At 46.1% G+C, this 20,219-nt stretch overlaps 7 protein-coding genes across 7 annotated transcripts; 4 read left to right on the forward strand and 3 right to left on the reverse strand.

Moving 5' to 3' along the window:
- Positions 1-56: 56 nt before the first annotated feature.
- On the forward strand, positions 57-2,960 carry L199_006541 (uncharacterized protein; the record flags this gene model as incomplete). The annotated part of the gene is made up of 5 exons (XM_064892240.1): positions 57-182; positions 224-1,091; positions 1,143-2,341; positions 2,388-2,516; positions 2,577-2,960. 5 exons carry the CDS (start codon positions 57-59, stop codon positions 2,958-2,960), a joined length of 2,706 nt encoding a protein of 901 aa, XP_064748312.1.
- Positions 2,961-3,233: 273 nt separating this feature from the next.
- L199_006542 (uncharacterized protein) lies at positions 3,234-6,042 on the reverse strand (the record flags this gene model as incomplete). The annotated part of the gene is made up of 8 exons (XM_064892241.1): positions 3,234-3,347; positions 3,413-3,499; positions 3,561-3,707; positions 3,767-3,910; positions 3,969-4,058; positions 4,115-5,514; positions 5,568-5,783; positions 5,835-6,042. The coding sequence occupies 8 exons, from the start codon at positions 6,040-6,042 to the stop codon at positions 3,234-3,236; spliced, it is 2,406 nt and encodes an 801-aa protein (XP_064748313.1).
- A 294-nt stretch (positions 6,043-6,336) lies between these two features.
- On the forward strand, positions 6,337-8,549 carry L199_006543 (uncharacterized protein; the record flags this gene model as incomplete). The annotated part of the gene is made up of 7 exons (XM_064892242.1): positions 6,337-6,597; positions 6,663-7,230; positions 7,287-7,417; positions 7,475-7,828; positions 7,884-8,094; positions 8,164-8,435; positions 8,499-8,549. 7 exons carry the CDS (start codon positions 6,337-6,339, stop codon positions 8,547-8,549), a joined length of 1,848 nt encoding a protein of 615 aa, XP_064748314.1.
- Positions 8,550-8,793: 244 nt separating this feature from the next.
- L199_006544 (uncharacterized protein) lies at positions 8,794-9,303 on the reverse strand (the record flags this gene model as incomplete). Its single annotated transcript, XM_064892243.1, has 2 exons — positions 8,794-9,113; positions 9,186-9,303. The coding sequence occupies 2 exons, from the start codon at positions 9,301-9,303 to the stop codon at positions 8,794-8,796; spliced, it is 438 nt and encodes a 145-aa protein (XP_064748315.1).
- Positions 9,304-10,564: 1,261 nt separating this feature from the next.
- On the forward strand, positions 10,565-13,600 carry L199_006545 (uncharacterized protein; the record flags this gene model as incomplete). Its single annotated transcript, XM_064892244.1, has 3 exons — positions 10,565-10,643; positions 10,728-12,825; positions 12,877-13,600. 3 exons carry the CDS (start codon positions 10,565-10,567, stop codon positions 13,598-13,600), a joined length of 2,901 nt encoding a protein of 966 aa, XP_064748316.1.
- A 537-nt stretch (positions 13,601-14,137) lies between these two features.
- L199_006546 (uncharacterized protein) lies at positions 14,138-16,999 on the forward strand (the record flags this gene model as incomplete). Its single annotated transcript, XM_064892245.1, has 5 exons — positions 14,138-14,602; positions 14,685-15,895; positions 15,967-16,248; positions 16,335-16,694; positions 16,774-16,999. 5 exons carry the CDS (start codon positions 14,138-14,140, stop codon positions 16,997-16,999), a joined length of 2,544 nt encoding a protein of 847 aa, XP_064748317.1.
- A 544-nt stretch (positions 17,000-17,543) lies between these two features.
- Positions 17,544-19,636, reverse strand: L199_006547 (uncharacterized protein; the record flags this gene model as incomplete). The annotated part of the gene is made up of 4 exons (XM_064892246.1): positions 17,544-17,598; positions 17,681-18,158; positions 18,264-18,653; positions 18,781-19,636. 4 exons carry the CDS (start codon positions 19,634-19,636, stop codon positions 17,544-17,546), a joined length of 1,779 nt encoding a protein of 592 aa, XP_064748318.1.
- Between the last annotated feature and the right edge of the window lie 583 nt (positions 19,637-20,219).

Here is a 20,219-nt window from a genome sequence, read left to right on the forward strand (position 1 = left end):
AGTCCTCTATACTGAAGATCTTCTTGAACCAGTATCGACAGTAAAGATTGTACAAGATGGTGTTTACAGTACGAGCTGTGCACACGTTCATGGCCGAACACGGCGATGAATTAGAGTTTCAAGCGGGTGAAGAGATTGAGGTACTGGAAAAAGACGAAGCTTTCGGAGACGGATGGTGGAGAGTAAGTCTGACAATTCGTCTTTCCGTGCTGACTGGTTACAGGGACGAAATACCAAAGGTGAAGAAGGTCTATTCCCAGCAACATACATCTCTGAAAACCCTACAACACCTCAAGATCAGCCCCTCGGTCTTCCTGAGACAACAGCTGCTCCTCAAACATCCACCGTCAATGGATCTGCACCCACAAACGATTCTTACCTTTCCGCTCCCACCATCCCGATACCAGATGAATCACCCAGGGGGACTCACGATTCGTCAGGTGGTCTTCTAGATAATGCTGTAGCTGCTGTGGAGAGCACGACTGCAGCTGTAGGAAATGTCATGGGCAGGACTATAGGTGATATACAAGATGCTATAGAATCCATCACTACTGCCAAGCCTGAGAGTGATGATGAAGAGGAACTTGGAATTGGTCAGAACGCCAGAGCGAAATTAGCAGAACAAGCTCGATTAGCCAATGAACAGCGGGAGAAGAATCAACATTCGTCGAACGGTGGTGTAGCTGGATTGGTATATTCCGATGAGAGCGAAGATGAAGAGGAGGAGATGAGAAAAAGTCCAAGAGGTGCAGCTGGTAGCCGATTCGACTCCCCATTGGCCAACGGATTCCACTCTAGCCCCGTCACGATGGAACAGGCTTCCTTCCCAAAAGCGACAACACCCCCTGTGGCTTTACCTCTCTCTGCACAGCCATCTACACACTCATCCACTCGTCAGGAGGCGTCAACCGGATCACTCGAACCAGCCGCCCATATCCCTTCCACACCTCCTTTCGAAAAACCTGCTTTCACAGCTCGTTCATCCAGCTCTGCTATACCCAGCAAGCCTGCTCACACATGGACCGTAGATGATGTTGTCGCTTGGGCCCAAGCCAAAGGATTTGATGAAGGTATTCCAGAGAAATTCAGAGGTAAGTCGGAAGCTGTCATTTTATCACACATGTGCTGAACATTTCCATTAGAACACGAAATCACCGGTGATCTCCTCCTCGAACTTGATGCCAACCTCCTAAAAGAGCTTGATATCCCTCAATTCGGCAAACGTATGCGAATAGCTGCTGCAATCTCCGAACTACGACGACCTTCTTCGATGGTCTCATCTAATTCTCAGCAACTCTCTCCTTCCGGTCTTCCTCTGAATGTACCAGGAAGTGCTTCTTTGCGTGGCATGAGCGCGCCACCTTCATCCTTAGGACAGCCTTTCCCATCAACAACACCCCCTCTCACCACACCACCCACTTCCGCTTCCACCACCGATGATATCCCTCACGGAGCTTGGTCTCATGGCCGAAAGACGAGCAATGTCGGTTTAGGAATGCCTGCTCCTATGGAAGCTATCAATGAGAACCTCGCACAAACACCCTCTACCAACCAAGCTAGTTCGACAGCTGCTAGCTTACCTGCCAGCCCTGTCACTCCAAGTTCTGTTGTCACCAAGCGTGAATCCACCGGGTCAATGGGTCACAAGCGTGGTAAACCAAGTACCGACAATAAAGAGCGGTTGAGCTTCTTTGGTCGATCACGTAAACCTGCTCCTCCAAGCTCTGTCTCGCCAAGCTCCGAACAACACCGAACTTCCTCTCGTCTTGGGTTCTCTGGCTCGAACCGAGTTCACCAGATGCAACCTGCTACACCTGAAACGAACAGACGAACTTCTGGAACCGGTGGAGGGAACGCCGCGGCTCTCAAACAGATTGGTACACCTGATTATTCAGGTTATCTGAAGAAGAAGGGAGATAGGTACGGTAGCTGGAAGCAAAGATTCTTCGTATTGAAAGGTTCTCATCTCTACTATTTGAAGAGTGAGACGGAAGATCGAGTGAAAGGGCATATCGAATTGCAAGGTCATCGTGTAATCGTCGACGAAAACACCAATCCTGGTTCGTACGGTTTCAGACTTACTGGTGGGCCCAATGACAAGGTTCACTACTTCTCGTCTACCGAGCAAATCTCCATTCGAGAGTGGATGAAGGCCTTGATGAAGGCGACTATCGCCAGGGACTACTCTGTTCCAGTCACTTCATCTTGCAATATCCCTACTATCCCTCTGGCCGAAGCTCAAGCTATGGCACCCCGTCCTCCCAGTCCAGCAACTCGAGAAGCCACCCAGAAAGCTACGAGAAGAGAAAACCCTAATCAACTCACAGCGCATGATGCTAGTGTATTGGTGAGTTTAGCTGAAAGCCGAATCGCGCTGATATTTGTAGATGAGTCTTGATACTAGTTCAGGTGAACGACGACGAGCGAGTCAACAGCTTGGTGCTCCTTCACCTGGAAGACCCAGCCGAGATACCAGAAGACCCTCTAGTAACTACAATGGTGCTGCTCGACCAGCGGTGAGTTGCCGTTTTCTGAGGAAGTCAACAGGATGCTGATTCAATGTTTCCTCCCCTCAGGTAAATTCAGTCTATCAATCCGATGAAGGTAAAAACAACCCGGAACTAGTCAGATGGGTAAACTCGTCATTACCTCAAGCTTACCCTAGAGCATCGGCCATACCCAAATCCTTCGTCTCTGGAGAAGTCATCTTCCTACTTGTCAAACACTTATCACACATCGAGCCTTCCCCTCCCGTACCTCCTCAAGCTTTCGCCCCCGACGCTTCGGGTCAACCGGGCTTAGAAGGCTTGTTCTCCATGATGGATATACTAATAGATGCTGGGATTGATACCGCTGGAGTCAGTATTAACGATGTTAGGAATGGAGATTCGGGACAGATCGTCAAACTGTTGAGTAGTATTAGAGGATGGCACGAGGAAAGAGCTGGTGTAGCCCAGTAAATACGGTTCTTTCGACACAATTGGTTCTGTTTCGATCATTGACGCTTGAGTGTTTGATTTGATATTTGTTCTCGTGAATATAAGTAATATAATAATCTCTTACCTCGTATATATATATATATAAACATAAGATATGCTATGCTATGCAGATTTCTGATACGCTATACTTTGCAATGCGACTACATATCATGTAGTTGGGATCCAGGTACAAGACCAGCCTGAACAAAATGCATTGTCCAATATATATATTTTGCATATGATCTTGAACATGATCTACGCACTCCTCACTCCCGATTGATCCCTCCATTCTTCGAAGAAAGATATCATATCTGGCGTTATTCTCCTTCTCACCGTTCGAGCCGAATGGAGAAGATGCGATTTCTTGACCTAACACAGGTGCTTATAGTCAGTCTCTTTCTACCGGTATATAGCATTGAAGCAGGAAAACTCACATAAGGCGCATCTAGATCTTCATTCATAGCTGCCAATGCAGCATCCTGGCAGATTGAAGCTACTTCGGCTCCCGAACAGCCGTCCGCCTGTAATGTCGAATTCGTCAGTGGTGGCCAGCGAAGCTCAAGAATCAAGGATACTACGCACTATACGAGCTAGCTCTTCGACGTCTACGCCAGGTTCGACAGCCATAGTAGCCAATCGGATCCTGAAGATATCTTTTCTAGTATCCAGATCAGGCGCACCGACATAGAGGATTCGATCCAGTCTGCCTGGTCTCATCAGGGCGGAATCCTATGAGAGACGGCCAATAGTTAATCACATACTAATCCTCCTAAAGCCTCTTGACTCACAAGAACATCTGGTCGATTGGTAGCTGCCACTACGGTCACACCGGATAGCTCTTCAATACCGTCCATCTCGTTGAGAAGAGATGTCAAGACACCTGAATGTGTATTGTCATCCGATCTAACTGATCCAAGTGCGTCGATCTCGTCCTGCAATTGAATTTTCTTAGCGCTGGATATAGAGTTGCACGAGCGTATAATCACTCACAAAGAAGACGATCGATGGCGACGCAGCTCTGGCCTTTCTGAAAATCTCTCGAACTGCTCTTTCAGATTCTCCGACATATTTGTTGAGCAGCTAGGGCGTCATTGTCAGCTGGATTTACTGGCTTAAACATGACTCTTCCAGCTCACCTCTGGACCTTTGACGGCAATAAAGTTGATACCGCTCTCCGTGGCTAAAGCTTTCGCCGTCATGGTCTTACTACAACCTGGTGGACCATACAACAGTACACCTCGTGGAGCTTCCACACCCAATCGAGTAAATGTATCTCGATGTGTCAATGGCCATTCTACACATTCTCGTAATTTCTGCTTGACATCGTCTTGCCCACCTATATCTGACCATCGCACAGCAGGAGTCTCCAAGAACACTTCTCTCATCGCTGATGGTCGTATCGTAGGAAGGATAGTCAAAACATCCGCATTTGTAAGAACCGGTTTGCTTCCTTCCGATGGGTTTGAGGAGTGCCACCGCTGAATAGCTGCTGACGCTGATTCTCTGATAAGTGACGATAAGTCCGCACCGACATACCCATGAGTTCTAGATGCGATTGCTGATACCTCCTGCTCGCTGAGAGAATGGGGCATTCTTGAAAGCATGATATCAATTATTTGTCGTCGTCCATTGACATCGGGTATCCCAATTTCGATCTCTCGATCAAATCGACCTGGTCTTCTTAATGCTGGATCGATACTATTTGGTCTATTCGTAGCAGCTACCACAAATATCCTTTCTTCCCCTACATCTTCTTGGCTCATTCCATCCATCAGAGTAAGGAGAGTGGCCACCACCCTTCTTTCCACTTCGCCACCTTCTCCGCCATCCCTCCTTGGACATAAGGCATCGACTTCATCCAAGACAATAATGCACGGACTCCGTTTCTTCGCTTCGTTGAATACGCCTCTTAGACGCTCTTCCGTCTCTCCATGATACGCCGAGGATAGTTCAGGTCCATTGACGACGATGCAAGAACACTGAGCGGAAGAGGCGACTGCTCTGGCCAAGGCGGTTTTACCTGTTCCGGGTGGACCGTGTAGTAATATACCTCGAGGAGGGGTGAGACCGAACATTGAGAACAGGGAAGGATGTAGCATTGGCAAGTCCAAGAGAGATTTTATTTGGGCTATCTGCGGTTGAAGTCCACCTAGTAGGCCATACGCTGCTGTCGGAGGTTGCGAGGGCGTGAAGAGGTTGATGTAGGATGGGATAGGACCGTCGGTGGTGTTGGAATGAGATTTCGCTGTACCGCTTGTACTGATTTTTCCGTCTTTTTCCGTGGAGTCTCCCGATTGAACCTTCTGCTCTTCACCTCCTAGTATTACCTCAGTCTTCCAGCTCACTGCGTACATGACTTTTGCACTTTCATCCCCGCTAATCTTGAGTCTCTCTAATCCATCTTCCAACGGAGATCCACTCTTCTTAGCTGACTCTTTGGTCGATAGATCGATGGAGGTGATCTCAAAGACTCGAGCTGACTTATCCGAATCTCCTATTGTCATCTTGAAGCCGTTGCTTATGTAGTTTGTGGAAGCTATGGTCGGGTCAGCGATCATCCCTCATGGGATAGCGAGAATGTCAACTCACAGAGAACTTCCTTGATTGATGCTCGAAGCCATTCCTTTTCCCTTGGTGTCTCCTCGGCTACAGTTGCTTTGCTTTTGGCCTTGGTTGTAGTTTCGAGTACTTCTTTCACCCTAATTCGAGATGCTTTACCATGCGAGTGCAGTTCAGGGGTGAAACGATAAAGATCGATTGGAGAACTGGACAGGTTGGAAAGATGAGTTGAGGAGAGTACGATTGCTGAGATTCCTGTTAGCTGACTGTAAGCCAAAGCATGAAGAAACAACTCACCGTCATCATCAAGTCCTACTCTTGGCCATATCTGAACCACACAGATACCCTTCTCAGATTTCAGCAAGACCCAATCTCCTGCTACCAATTTATAAGTCCGAAGTACATCTGGCGAAAGATAGGCTCTCCGTATTTCCCTTGTACCTCTCGAAGCACTGGGACCTGCTTCATCGGGTATGGCTTTCAGCCTCGCTATCGAGTTGGGCATGCTTCCGGTCGATGTGTATTCGTGATACGATAGTTGGTGTCATGGGTATACATGTACTAACACTGTCGTTTCTGAAAAATCATCAACGAGAAGGGACTGAGGATGGTCGCCTCCACTTGAAATATCAGGCACACTCTTTTGCTTTACTCCATGAGTGGTTCCGGATATCAGGCTCAACGGACAGCTCTTCAAGGAGCACTTTACTTTCTCCTCGGCCTGCTTGATCTCAGAGCACATCTCTTTGTTTTTTGCAATCATTCACCTGTCACATTATCCTTTCAATTCCCTCAAAAGATGTCTACCCTGCTCGCCGGCTACGAATCTTCAGACGACGAAAGGGACGGCATCACTGCAGGTCCTTCTTCGCTTCCCGTCGCTGGAGGAAACCTTGCTCAACCCGATGTAGAAGATGATGAGGACGAGGAGAAGCTTGAGGAAGAGGCCAGGAAAGATGCGTTCGGTCTCTCAACGAGTAATGAGCAGCAAAAGGGATCATCCAGCACCAACAAAGCTACGAAGGCTGCTGTGGAGTCAGCACCGGATGTGCTAAAAGAGGTTAGTTTCGCGACGGTGTCTACCAAGGATGGAAATGAGCCAACTAATGTTGATTCTATGTACAGGATCCGAACGGTGCCAGTCTTGCCATAATCACTCGTCCGACGGACAAAGTAGTGAACGTGAACCTGAGTTATGAAGATATGATGAGGCCTGTAGCTGGACCGGTGGACCCCTTCAATCAACGGAAAAACAAGGGTATGAACACCTTATCAGGTCATGTGGAAGAACAGTCGATGGACAACTATTCTTTCGCGATGGCTCAACGTACATTTGATGTTCACGGATATGCTCTCAACCCTTCGACACAATCAGGAGCAGCTCAGCCAATAGTAGGATCACTAAATAACGCTCATCAGAATGGGTATCAGTCAATCGAAACTATACGTCCATCTAGATCAGAAAGGAAAGAAACGAAGAGGAAGAGAGGTGGGAAAGGAGATTTGGGAGTAGTCGATGGTGAAGGAGCATATATGGGTCCATGGGCAGAATGGCAAGGAGATAAAGATGTTGATCCCCTGGTAGAAGAGGAGGCCGAGGAATGGAGAGAGGAGAAGCGAAGACGTGAAGAAGCTCAGCAGGTGGCGAAGGAGAAGATGAAGGTCGCGAGAGACGAGAAGAGTATATTCCATGGTGAGTCCGCTGAATTCTCTTCCGACTGCATCTGAAGAGGGCTGACTCCTCGATAGGCAAGGAGCTACACGATTACGCTGGAAGGACGTATATGCACATTCCTACCGACACCGATGTCAAGCTCAACCCGTCAGAAGGTTCTGCACCCCCCAATGCTTATTTGCCAGAAAGATGTATTCATACTTGGGTTAGTGTTATTTCATTCGTGAATCATACCTGCATACGCTGATCGAGCTCTTGGTAGACTGGGCACAACAAAGGTGTATCCGCTATACGGTTGTTCCCTAAAAGTGGTCATTTATTGCTTAGTGCAAGTATGGACACGAAAGTTAAATTGTGGGATGTGTATCACGAAGGAAACTGTCTGAGAACGTTCCTTGGTCACTCTCAAGCTGTCAAAGATATCGCTTTCAACAACAGCGGTAGTCAATTCCTATCAGCATCGTATGATAGGCATATCAAATTATGGGATACGGAAACTGGTAAATGTATTCAAGCGTTCACGAATGGTAAAGTACCGAATGTAGTGAAGTTCAACCCCGATTACGACAAACAGAATGTATTTTTGGCTGGTATGCAGGATAAGAAGATCATCCAGGTGAGTCACCCCTTGTCACCACAATGGGATTGTTGTACTGACTCTTTGGTACTAGTACGATTTACGTCAAAGAGAAATAGTGCAAACATACGATCAGCATCTGGGTCCTGTCAACACTATCACTTTCGTCGATGAGAACCGTCGATTCGTCACTACCTCCGATGATAAGACGATCCGAGGATGGGACTACGATATTCCCGTGGTGATCAAGTACATCGCCGAACCATATATGCACTCCATGCCAGCAGTCACCTTACATCCAAGCAGTAAGTTTGGCGTTTCGTGACTCTTCTCTTTCTGAACGCGAAGAAAAAGCTTACATTGACTTGTCTTAGATAAATACTTTGCATGTCAATCGATGGATAATCAGATCTTAGTGTACTCAGCAGATGGCTCATTCAGACAGAACAAGAAGAAACGATTTGCGGGACATACTGTCGCTGGATATGCCTGTGCTATCGGTTTCTCACCCGATGGGAAATATATTTCATCTGGTACTGGAAATGGTGATGTTGTTTTCTGGGATTGGAAGAATGGTAAAATCCAGAAGAGGTTGAAGGCCCATAAGGAAGTAGTCATTGATCATTGTTGGTTACCTAATGAACATGTAAGTCTAACTGGATCTTGAATTCCAAAGGGTATATCCAGAAATCTGACTTGTTGTTCGTAGTCCAAACTCGTTACTGCTTCTTGGGATGGTTTGATCAAATTGTGGACTTAGCTGGGGAGTTCGGGGAAATGGAAGATAAGGGAAGGACTAATGTATCATATAAAGAAGATCTTACATCAAATGTGGGCTAGTATGCAATGATAGAGATCACAGATTCGAGATGCATGCTATACACATTAGTCCAGGTTGCACATATACAGTCAGCGCACTGATGAAATTTATCTTCTGGCTATTTTACCCATGGTTTGAAGGCTTGTTGGCAGTTCGAAGAGTTTGCTATCTGTTCCACTGTATACTAATGACGCCCGTTTCCCTTAGTGGTAGTTCTTCTAGTAGTCCTATTGATCGTGGTAATGGTCTTCATGGCAGGCTTCAAAGCAGGCTGAGGAGAAGGTGTCACATTAACGATATTCGATTGAGGGAACTTGAGTTTCTTAGTTCGTTTGATGTGGATGTGTCTCATTGGCGGAGGGTTGATGATTGGCGCAGAGTTGGTGACTTTCTTCATGATTGTAGAAGGGGTCGAGACGGTCGTCTGTACTCTGGGTGACGAATGGCGATATACCGGAGGAGGGGGAGGGAGATATCGCTCTTTGATGATCGTAGTTGGGGGAGCTATGTGAAGACATATACACCTAAGCGTCGACAGTAAGGGTGTTGAGATGAAAGGGAACCTGAAAGACTTACCTTGTACTTCGATAGTAGGTATGATAGATTCTGGCTGTTGTTGGATGATAGGCACAGTCGGGCAAGTATAGGTGGGATATCCTTGGATCAGACCCATGGCAGAATTAGGATCGGGCATAATGAGCCCTTGATTGATTAGCGGGTTGGCCACATAGACTGGAGGCCTGTAAGGTGTAACAACGGTATTGACAACTATGTAATATCATCAGCATTCATCCATACTCAGTATTGAGATACCACCTGACCTACCAACGGGCATGTTCATTCCGAAACAAACGATTGCTTAGGTATAAATTATTATTCAAGGTAGAAACGGAGAAGGGGTAAAGTTCATTTTGCCGCTTATAATGCGATACTTGTATATACTGTACTTGATAATCTCCCTTATCTGTGTAGTGATCTCTGACCCTATCGTTCGAGTCATTTTCCAGTGTCACCTTCCTTAGTACCCCACTTTGGCCTCTTGATGGGACTTTGAGTGCTATCTAGCGGACGATAATGGAGATATCACATCAAAGGAGCTAATCTTGCAAAGAGGGAAAGAGACCTCGGTCCATTAGGACCGGCATAGACGATAATTGGCGAAGACAGCTTGTTAAGCTCTTATGAGTATGGGTATCCAAAACTGTTGGACTCCGTTGCATGTCTGCCAGTTTGTTGTCCAATAAGTCCAACGAGGATAGCAAAACTGGTTCGAGTGAAGTGTAATGTCACAAAGACTATATTCGCCCAATCAGGAGGAGAAGAATAGACCTCCCGCGAAGCTCTTGGTATTCGTGGTATCATTGCGGTTCTCGATATTGCCTACGTATGCGTACCTTTGAGCTGGTATCGGACGTCAGCCTGCCCATTTGCTACTGATACATCGTACCAGGTATCCATCGCCTTTGATCTGAGAGTCGTGTGCCACATGACTTTGCATGGTTGTCGATCGTTCCGGTACGTAATCATGATTTAAGCGTAACAACATAATCGGCAAACACCCATCCCATCCCACTCTTACATGTCTCACCACTCTATCTCTGATTCACTCACCCCATACAGCCCATCCAACACATCTAAAGCTTCCAGTCGCTTCATCATAACCAGTACACACAGGATCATTCAATCCCAGCAGTAGACTGGACTTACAGCACAGATACAGCAGGCGTGAACAGCAAACCACTCAGCACCAGAAACGCAACATCTTCCTTTCAAGTGCAGGCTGAATCAGCCTCTCCCAGTCTTTAGATACTTGTGTATCTAATACCTGTTGTCCATCGTTAGTATCATTGTAAGTTTCTTCAGGCTCCATGATCATGATAATTTACCGCTCACGTTATAAGTAGTGCTGACTTACCGCAACCAAGCACAGTGCTTCACATTCGACCAGCTCCACCATGCGAGAGTCCAACTACACATTCCCCCCACAGAACAGAGCGGTGACGAATATAACACATCTGATTTATGACCGTAGAGGTAGGTGGCAACACGCTTCTCTTCTCCCTCTCCCTGATTGTCCCTCTTCTCCCTTCTCCTGCTGACACTACCTGTCCATCGCAGCTCTCGACACCAACAGTCCCCTCGCCCTCCTAAACAGTCTTACCTCCTTAACATATCTCACTTCCACCTCTCCTCGAATCCGAGAGATTCTCACCGTTGATGGTGGTCTCGAACGACTCCTTGACATCCTCCGTGAATCTTGTCTACCGAAGGACGTATCTACACATCAGGACTTATGGGGTTTGAACGGCCCATCGACAGCGCGTATAATCACCGCAGATAGGGCCAACTCGCTGAGACATAGTTTAGCATTCCAATGTGTGGTCAACATAGGTGTTAGGGGCAGTGAAGATATCAGAACGAGGGTGGTACAATCAGGAGCTTTAGATCTGGTCGCTCAGATACTGGAAAGTTGGTTGAAGGATCATGGAATATCGATCTTCTCAGGACATCTAGGTAGTCAAGCTGCTGTCGACGCCGTCGCAGCTGGTGAACCTGTTCCGGGAACTGAGAATCTCAAGAAGAGGGAAAGGGAGAAGCTCGAGAAAGCTGAGAAATCCGAAAGACCCGATAGGAATGAAAGGTCACATCGTCATCATAGTCGATCTCAAGCACCATCAGAAAGTCAACCTGCAACAATAACAGCAGCTCATATAGCTAGTCAGGCTGCTGCTGCCTTCGGGTTCAACTTGAACATAGCCGCTTGGGCCGATCAACCTCGTGATGAGACACCACAGGAATCGGTTCAAGGAGATACGGATGTGGATATGGCTGATGCAGAAGGTGGTGAAACTGATGACGCATCGGTGGATGCAGAAGAAGGGAGTATCGATATGGACGAAAGAGAAGAGATGAACGCACCACCTTCGACCACCCCCCGAGCATCAACCACCCTCCTACCTATGACTATACCACCTCGTCCGCCCATGCCTCGCGATGCTCTAAGTCAGACTTCCAGCGCAGATGCCTCCCTCTCTGGCGAGGAGACCAGCGTTATACCCCGTAATACATCCGAAAGCAACATAGCAGCGGCAGCTCAAGGTCTGCGTCCACCTGCCCTCAACCTTTCCTCCCGAGTCCCTCAGCTAGCTCAAGAACCCGTCAGTACGCAATCCAGTCCTATGGGTACACCCACTCGACATGCTCACGAATCAGTTGAAGACTCGCGCAGGAGTGGAAGAAGAGGCACAATCATAGCTCGACCAGTCGGTCTAGCGCCCAGAAATGATAGGGAAAGGGAAAGGCGTAGAGATCTTACGGCTGGAAGTGGTACTTCGGATGGAGGCGAGGATATCGATTTGCCTACCGCTACTATTCAAGCTGGTATCGCCGCTGTCAATGCTCAAGCTATGGAAAACAATGGTACTATTGAGACGGACGAACCTGCTGTACCCCCGGCAGTCGAGATTGTGGAGACCAATAATCGACAAGAACTTGACGAACCTGATCCAGAAGCAATGGCTGCTGAACAAGCAAGATTAGATATGGAAGCTGGAGCACCCCCAGGTCAACCGGGTGCAGCTCAGACTCCTCGAGTGACACCAGGAGAAGCACCAACGCCGGGTCAAGCTCCAGGTGAAGCTCCACCTGCCAATACACCTGATCAAGCGGCAATTATCATCGCCAACAGCGCTCCCAGAGGCTTCCACGATCTAGGTAGCTATGTCGGGATAAGCTCTTTGCTTAACCCTGACGGCAACAGATACTCTGATGATAGTATCCTCCTCGCTCTCCAACTTCTCGCTTATCTCTCCAAATACCCTCACGTTCGAACTACCTTTCACCATCCTCGACGGCCCATGCATCCCACTTTCGACCTAGGTCTTGACACAATCAAAAATCCATTACCTGAAAGACCAGCTTATTCCGAAACTCCCGATATATTCTCTCTTGTCGAGCGATTCACCTTTCGACCATCACCTTCTGATCCACTGTTCTTCAGGGTTCCACAAGAGATCCAGTATTGGGCAGGGGTGATCATGCGTAATGCGTGTAGGAAAGATGAAGCTCGAGGTGGAATCAGACAATGCGCCAATATGTCTTGTGGGAGATGGGAGAAGTTCCCGAGAGAGTTTGCCAAATGTAGGAGGTGTAGAAAGGCGAAGTATTGTAGTAAAGAATGTCAGAGTCGGGCATGGCAAGAAGGTCACAGGTTTTGGTAAGTCATTTCATATGAATATCAGATGATCATAACTGACGAATTCCATAGGTGCAGCTCCAGGACAGACCAGGAACCAGGATCAGCAGCTAACGAAGGTGCCAACGGTTTCCCTACCAATAGGGGAGTTGCTGCCAATGAAACCGGTCACGAGGAGGAGGATGAATATCACATCGGAGCGCAGATGGGATTATCACCTGAGGTGGTGACTCGGGCAATCGCAGCGGCTAGAGCAGCCGGTATATTACGGGATCAAGGGGGTCTGAACAGAGGAGCAAATGAGGCGCCGCGAAGAGGTGCAGCTAGTGATGCGACGGATCCTAGGCAGATGGGAGAATTATCTGTACCGAGATTACCTCCACAACCTGAAGGTCCACCACCACCACCTCATGCGGTCACTCAGGCTCATGTGAACCTGATCGAAGGTCGAGCTGCAGCTCAACTCATGGAAGAGTCGGTTCTTCAACATCCTAGGCAGAATATGAGGGGGCTTCAAATGCCCGCTGGAGCTGGTACAGCACCTCGAACAGGCAATCCCTGGCGAGGGCTGCAGAACGTGGGGACACTGTTAGGACTAAGGAACGATCATAACGCTCAACAAAATCCGGAACATCAACAGCGACAGCAACAACCCTCCGCTACTGCTACGATGCGTATGCCATGGGCAGATGAAGATGCAGGTGGACAATTTAGAGATACTCAAAGAGCTGGAAGAGGCTCTGACGGAATGACAGGACTAGGTTTCAATATGTCTGATCAAAGTAGACGTCAATAGCGTAAGTATATCCTCTGTACATCCGCCCTGTTCGTCTTGAGCTGACGAGATGATCGTCGATTTAGGATTATCTGTACATGTTTTCTGTCTTTTCCATTCTCGAGTTACACACATTTGTATAAAGTATATATCCGTTTCTTTCATCGCATGGGCAGCTTGTCTTCTATATGTTCTCAATTAAGCATGGTCTTGTGTCTTCCCTGTCTGTTATCGATTACCATAACGTTATTTATCATTATCACTGGCACCATCATGTATGAGTGAATGGATTGGATGGATGGATGTATTGTATGAATGTGTACAAAAGAATGGTTATGGTTATACCTGTTTGACCGACACCGGGTGCCTGACCGTGATGAATATGCGAGCATCCACCAGAATCTTCCGAAATATTCATCCACAATTGCCACCCACCTTCTCTTGTCTTGCTTAAATACCATCCTATACCCTCCGTTTATCAACTGATGGGCTTATACGTGAACGATTAGAATATACCCAGCATCAAAGAAATCCACCATAAGATAAGTAAAACACGCAATGCTCGCTAGAAAACATCTCATCAGGACAGCTCGACTATCCACCCGATCACCTCTCACTCCTCACCCCATCTTAACTCGACCATTCGTCAGAACCATCACTCCTATCCTCGTCCGCTCATATGCTCAAGGACCACCCAGACCACCTCCCGGCGGACCACCTGGTGGAGGAGGTGGTGGTGGTGGGTTCGGGGGTATGCGGTTTCCCGGAGGAGGGATGATGGGTGGACCCTCTCAACCTGAAAAGGGTGAAACCTTGAAACAGTTTTCGGTCGATTTGACTCAATTGGCAAGAGATGGGAAATTAGATCCTACGATCGGAAGGGACGAGGAGATCAGGAGGACGATTCAGATATTGAGCAGGAGGACGAAAAGTAATCCCGTACTGTTGGGTCTACCAGGTGTCGGGAAGACTGCTATTTTGGAGGGGTTAGCTACTAGGATAGTCAATAAGGAGGTCCCAGAGGTGAGTCCAGCTTTGCAATCGTACTTGAACCGATCTGTAAACAAGAGGACTTGTGCTGATGTGGTGATCGTCGTCTTTATAGTCACTCCATGGTAAACGATTGCTTTCCCTCGACCTGTCAATGCTCTTAGCAGGCACAGGAGTTCGAGGTGAATTCGAATCTCGATTCAAAGCGTTACTGAAAGACATAGTAGAAGAAGAAGGCAACGTGATTTGTTTCATTGACGAGCTTCATACCTTGCTCAACCTGGGTAAAGCAGAAGGATCAATGGATGCGGGAAACATGATCAAACCAGCTCTAGCTAGAGGACTTCAACTTGTTGGTGCTACAACATTGGACGAATACAAGAAGACTATCGAGAAAGATGCAGCCCTTCAAAGACGTTTCCAACCTATCATGGTCAATGAACCTTCAGTCGAATCTACCATATCCATCCTCCGAGGTTTGAAAACAAGATTCGAAACTCATTTCGGTGTATCGATAGCCGATTCTGCTCTAGTCACCGCTGCGGTATATTCGGATCGATATATCCCCGATAGATATCTACCAGATAAGGCCATTGACTTGGTCGACGAAGCTTCATCAGCGTTGAAGTTAGCTCAGGAATCTAGACCTACTGCGTTGGAAACGCTGGATAGGGAGATCGTCACACTTGAGATCGAAAGGGAATCATTGAAGAATGAAGAAGATCCTTTCTCAGTCAGTCGAAGAGAAAAGGTCGAAAGTCAATTAGAGGAGAAAAAGAAGGAACAAAAGCATTTAGCAGATTTATGGGCTCAGGAAAGAGAAAGAGTAGCGGAAATTAAAAGTATAAAAGAACAGATCGAGCAGGCTAATATCGATCTGGAGAATGCTCAGAGGAATGGTGAATTCGAAAAAGCATCGAAATTAAGATTCTCAACTATACCTCAGTTACAGAGAAGGTTACCCAAAGCTCAAGCTGAGCTGGATAGTGAAAACTCTCAAGAACCGAATATGTCTGTGAAGGATCGAGTGACATCGGAAGATATAGCTGTGGTGGTAGCGAAATCTACTGGAATACCCGTTAACAACCTTTTGAAAGGTGAAAGAGAAAGATTAGTCCATATGGAAGATTCCCTGAAGACTAGGGTAGTAGGTCAAGATCAGGTGGTACATGCTGTCAGTGATGCGATTAGATTATCGCGCGCTGGATTACAACCTCCTTCAAGACCTTTGGCTTCGTTCTTGTTCCTTGGTCCGACCGGTGTAGGAAAGAGTGAATTGACGAAAGCTCTGGCGGAATTCCTGTTCGCAGACGAGAAGAGGGGATTGTAAGTACACTATCCATCCCTCGTCTTCTGTTCTGTATGTATCGTAAGCTGATAATTGTCGTCCGTATTAGGATCCAACTCAACATGTCTGAATTCCACGATAAGCATACGGTCTCTCGATTGATAGGTGCCACAGCTGGGTTTGTAGGGTACGAAGAAGGTGGACAACTTACGGAAGCCGTTCGAAGGAGACCATATGCCGTGGTTGTCTTTGATGAGATCGAGAAGGCTCATCCGGATGTCGCCAATATCTTACTCCAGATACTTGATGAGGGTTGTCTGACGGACGGTCAAGGTAGACAAGTGAATTTCAAGAATACCATTATCTGCTTGACATCCAATCTTGGATCAGAGTGAGTCTACTTTTCTTCTCTGCTCATCCCTATATGAAATATTGAATCTGACTTGATTTCGTTATGTGCTTCGTCCGTACTAATAGAGCATTATACGAGCCCAACGCATGTCATCCCGATGGCTCCATCACCGACGCTACTCGATCCGAAGTATTGAAATCGGTAGGAACCTTTTTCCGACCCGAATTGATCAACCGATTAGATGAGTTATTGGTATTCAACAAACTTCCACCGTCCATTATATTGGATATCATCCAATTACGATTGAGAGAACTCCAGAGCAGACTGGATCCTAGGAGAATAACGTTGAACGTCACGGAAGATGCTAAAGTGTGGTTGGCGAATAAAGGATATTCAGAGCAGTTTGGAGCTAGGGCCGTGCAGAGGATCATAAGAGATAAGGTCGTTACGAAAGTTGCAGGTAAATTACTGGATGGTACGATTAAGTGAGTACAGCTAAAACATCTACTTAACCCCCATCAGTCTCTGAATTGTTGCTAAATATTTGATGTTATGTTTTGTTAGGGATGGTGAAATCGTTACTATCGATCTGAAAGAAGATGATGTACATATAACGAGTAAACCTGATCCGAATCAACCTGCCGCTTCGCAACAATCGACCGAAAATTTAGGTACGCCCAATGGAGATGCCTCAAGACCTGAACCTAGATTATTGGAGGTACTTGAGGATGGTGTAGAAGAGGTTGATGAAGGTGATGAAAACAAGCCTAGAAGAGTGGTTTACGGCTAGATGGGAGGGGTTTCGGGATAATGAACATTTTCGTATATCAAAAGAAATTTAGTTGAATCATATGTAATTTTTGGGTCATAAATTCGCTCTGTGTTTGTAGTCATGTAACATAAATGCATATTTGTAGCACCTCTCAAAAGACGATGGTACCAAGAAATAGTATGAATGTGAACATTATGAACAATGCAAGGAAAGAGCGTATTTAGGTGAGTTATGCAAGTGTGTGAGGATCCAAGAAGAAGAAGAAAAAGAAAAAGAAGAAAAGTATGGTTTGGTATTAAGAGATGAGTGATATGAAGATTGATTTTTTAGGCTAAAGAAGAGAGAATGCAGGATATACGTGTTGTATTGATGATTGGGAATATGAGTCGTCAAAAAAATGGAAATAACAGGGAAATAGGAAAGAAAAAGGAAAATCATAATGTATCTATATAAACATAACGTTCATTTCATTCGTGACCAAAACCAAGTCTCCAGTCTGGCTCGTCGAAAGGAAAAAAATCAGAAAGAAGAAGAATTTAGACTAATCGCTAATCGCTAATCATCATCCATCTTCTTTATCTCTATCAGGTTTCGGTTTTTTCACTCTCCTTCCGCACCTATACACATGTAAGATTCGTAATCATCAGTCGTTATCCTTTCTTTTTTCAAATCAAATATGTATATAGATGATGGACCTACGTGCACCGTCCATGTCCATCATCATGACAATTATCTTCATCGCTATCTTCCGCAAAACCATCTTCGTCTTCTTCCTCGTCCTCCTCATCCTCTTCTTGAGAATCGTAATCCGATTCATTCCTTAACGAGCCTTTTTTACCTTCAGCTACATTCTTAGCTTTATTCTTGATCATTTCTTTCCTTTTGATCTCCTTCTTCCTCCTCCTTATCGCTTTCTTGCGCATAGATTCAGTAGAGTAATACAAGTCGTATTCGCAGAAACAACAGATGAAGTCATCTTCGTTAGGTCGAATATCCGGGTTGTAATCAACGTTGATATCATTATTTACGGTAAGTTCGTTAGAAGCTTGTTGTGCTTTAGGTTTGTGTCGTGTACGAGTGGCCAGGAAGACCATGGGAGGTGGGTTGAAGAGTGATAAATGGGATGAATAGGGTTCGTATGGGTCGCCATAAGGTGAGACGGTTCTTGATGGACGATCTACGAAGAATTACAGAACGATTAACATATTATTTTGGATTTGGTAAGATAGTTACTACCTGATGGCTGATTTCTCGTGAGCGTGCGAGTTGTATGACAACTTACAATTATCGACATGATGCGGATTACTTTGATTAGCCAAAACACTTCTCTTCTTCTTTTTAGGCTTCTTCTTCGCCCCTCCGGTGGCAGTGGTTTTCGTTTCATTTGAATCTTTAGATTGACTCTGTGACATCGGTTGACTCTCTTCTTTCGAATCTGACTGTGTATTTCCGGGATCAACAGCTGAAGCATTGATGTCCTTGTTACCAGCTATCTTTCGACGAGTTTTCAAAGGCGATTTGTCATCGTCTTGATTACTGTGGTCGGTCGAAGTGGTGGTTGTAGTGACAACAGAGGAGATCTTGTTGGAAGTGATGATGAGTGATCGAAGTTCATTTGCTAATTTGAGTAAGGCAGATTGTTCTCTCGCTTTCGCACGGAGTGTTGACGAGGCTGCGAAAGCATCTCGTCATGGGTCAGCAACTACCATAATCTATCTCAGTAGTAAAGCTCGATCAGTCCCAACCACATGAGCAAATATTCCATGGTAGAGTACACGAACTCGACAATCTACACTCACCCTTAGATTCCAACTCGAATTCAAAACTACCTTCAGGAAACCATCCCTTTCTCTTGACATCTTTCATCTTACTCCTCAACCACTCTTTCTTTCTAAACTTGATTGAAGTCCTGAACTTTACAGGTTGGAGGGGTTGATTATTCTTCCAACCATGTTGATCCGGTGTCCATGAACCCAAATTGACATCTTCCAAAGCAGGTAACAATTTTTCAAATTCACTCACATCAGGTAAATTCGATTTTCTACCTGTCACAGTCGTTGACTTGGTATCCGTTTTTCGACTCTTACTTGGACCCTGCGTATTGGCAATGTTACCGTTCTTGTTGCTGTTATCGTTATTTTTCGATTGACCGGTCTCAGCCAAAGCGTTCTGAGCATCGATGTAAAGTGAAATGAAATTGGATTTTCGTTTGATGAATAATTGCTTTTTCCATTCTATCAATCTCCTTGCTGGACTCAATCTCAATTTTTTTCTTATAAAAGGTAAAGGGGGGGTATTAGTCGATGATGATGGTTGATTGGTAGAATCAATATATTTATGATGAACATCATCATTATCATCCACACCACCATCGGTAGTTTGACTTTGACTTTGATTATTCCATAAATCTTCTGGAGTACCTGGTCTCTTCATTCCCATGTTAGGTACTTTCCTCTTCTTACCTGATCCACCAGGACCCCACGATCTATCCCTATCTTCATCCGCACCATCGTACTCGTCCTGTTCGTCCCTGCTATTAACGTTGAACTTGAATTCACCCTGGATCAAGTCATCGTATGTGACGGTAGGTGCCGGTAGAGGAGGGAGTGAAGTCAGCAGCCGGAATGCTGCTGGAGGTGGTTGTTCTCCACTCATCGATCCGGACTCGAGTATCCCAACGGGACGATATCAAGATGAGAGAGAGGTATGTACTGGTGATGATGAATGCAAGAAGTAGAATGATAAGGATGAGAAAGAGAAATGAGAACAATCGAATGCCATGAGGACTAAGCGGCAACTTTTGAACTCAGACACTTGATGCAAGATGTAACCGGAATTTTATTTCACTATCGGTGGCACATGGCTACCCACTGAGAAAAGACCTCTTACACGTCATTCAGATCACCTTCGAAGCGACCAAGGAGCACACAGAGCCTGTGTGTCTCAGTAGACTTGGGGTAGTGGACGCTCATAGTGGCACTCAGAGCATTCACATCTGTTAAGACTGGGTGTGAAAATGAGACAGACGGAAAAAGAGTCAAATCTGCCGGACGCTATTCTGTACCATTTTGTGCCTCCAAATGTTGTCCACAGTGTGCATATACACATTAATCAATATCAATTATCAATGACTTATTCTTCTCATCTCATCCAACGGCAACAGCGCACGACAATGACTGAACACAAGATACAGACGCTCCTGCAGCTCTCCGAAAGGAACTCGTTTTTTTCATTTTTC

Source organism: Kwoniella botswanensis, chromosome 1 (genome assembly GCF_036426115.1).
Source record: "Kwoniella botswanensis chromosome 1, complete sequence".
Classification (NCBI taxonomy): domain Eukaryota; kingdom Fungi; phylum Basidiomycota; class Tremellomycetes; order Tremellales; family Cryptococcaceae; genus Kwoniella; species Kwoniella botswanensis.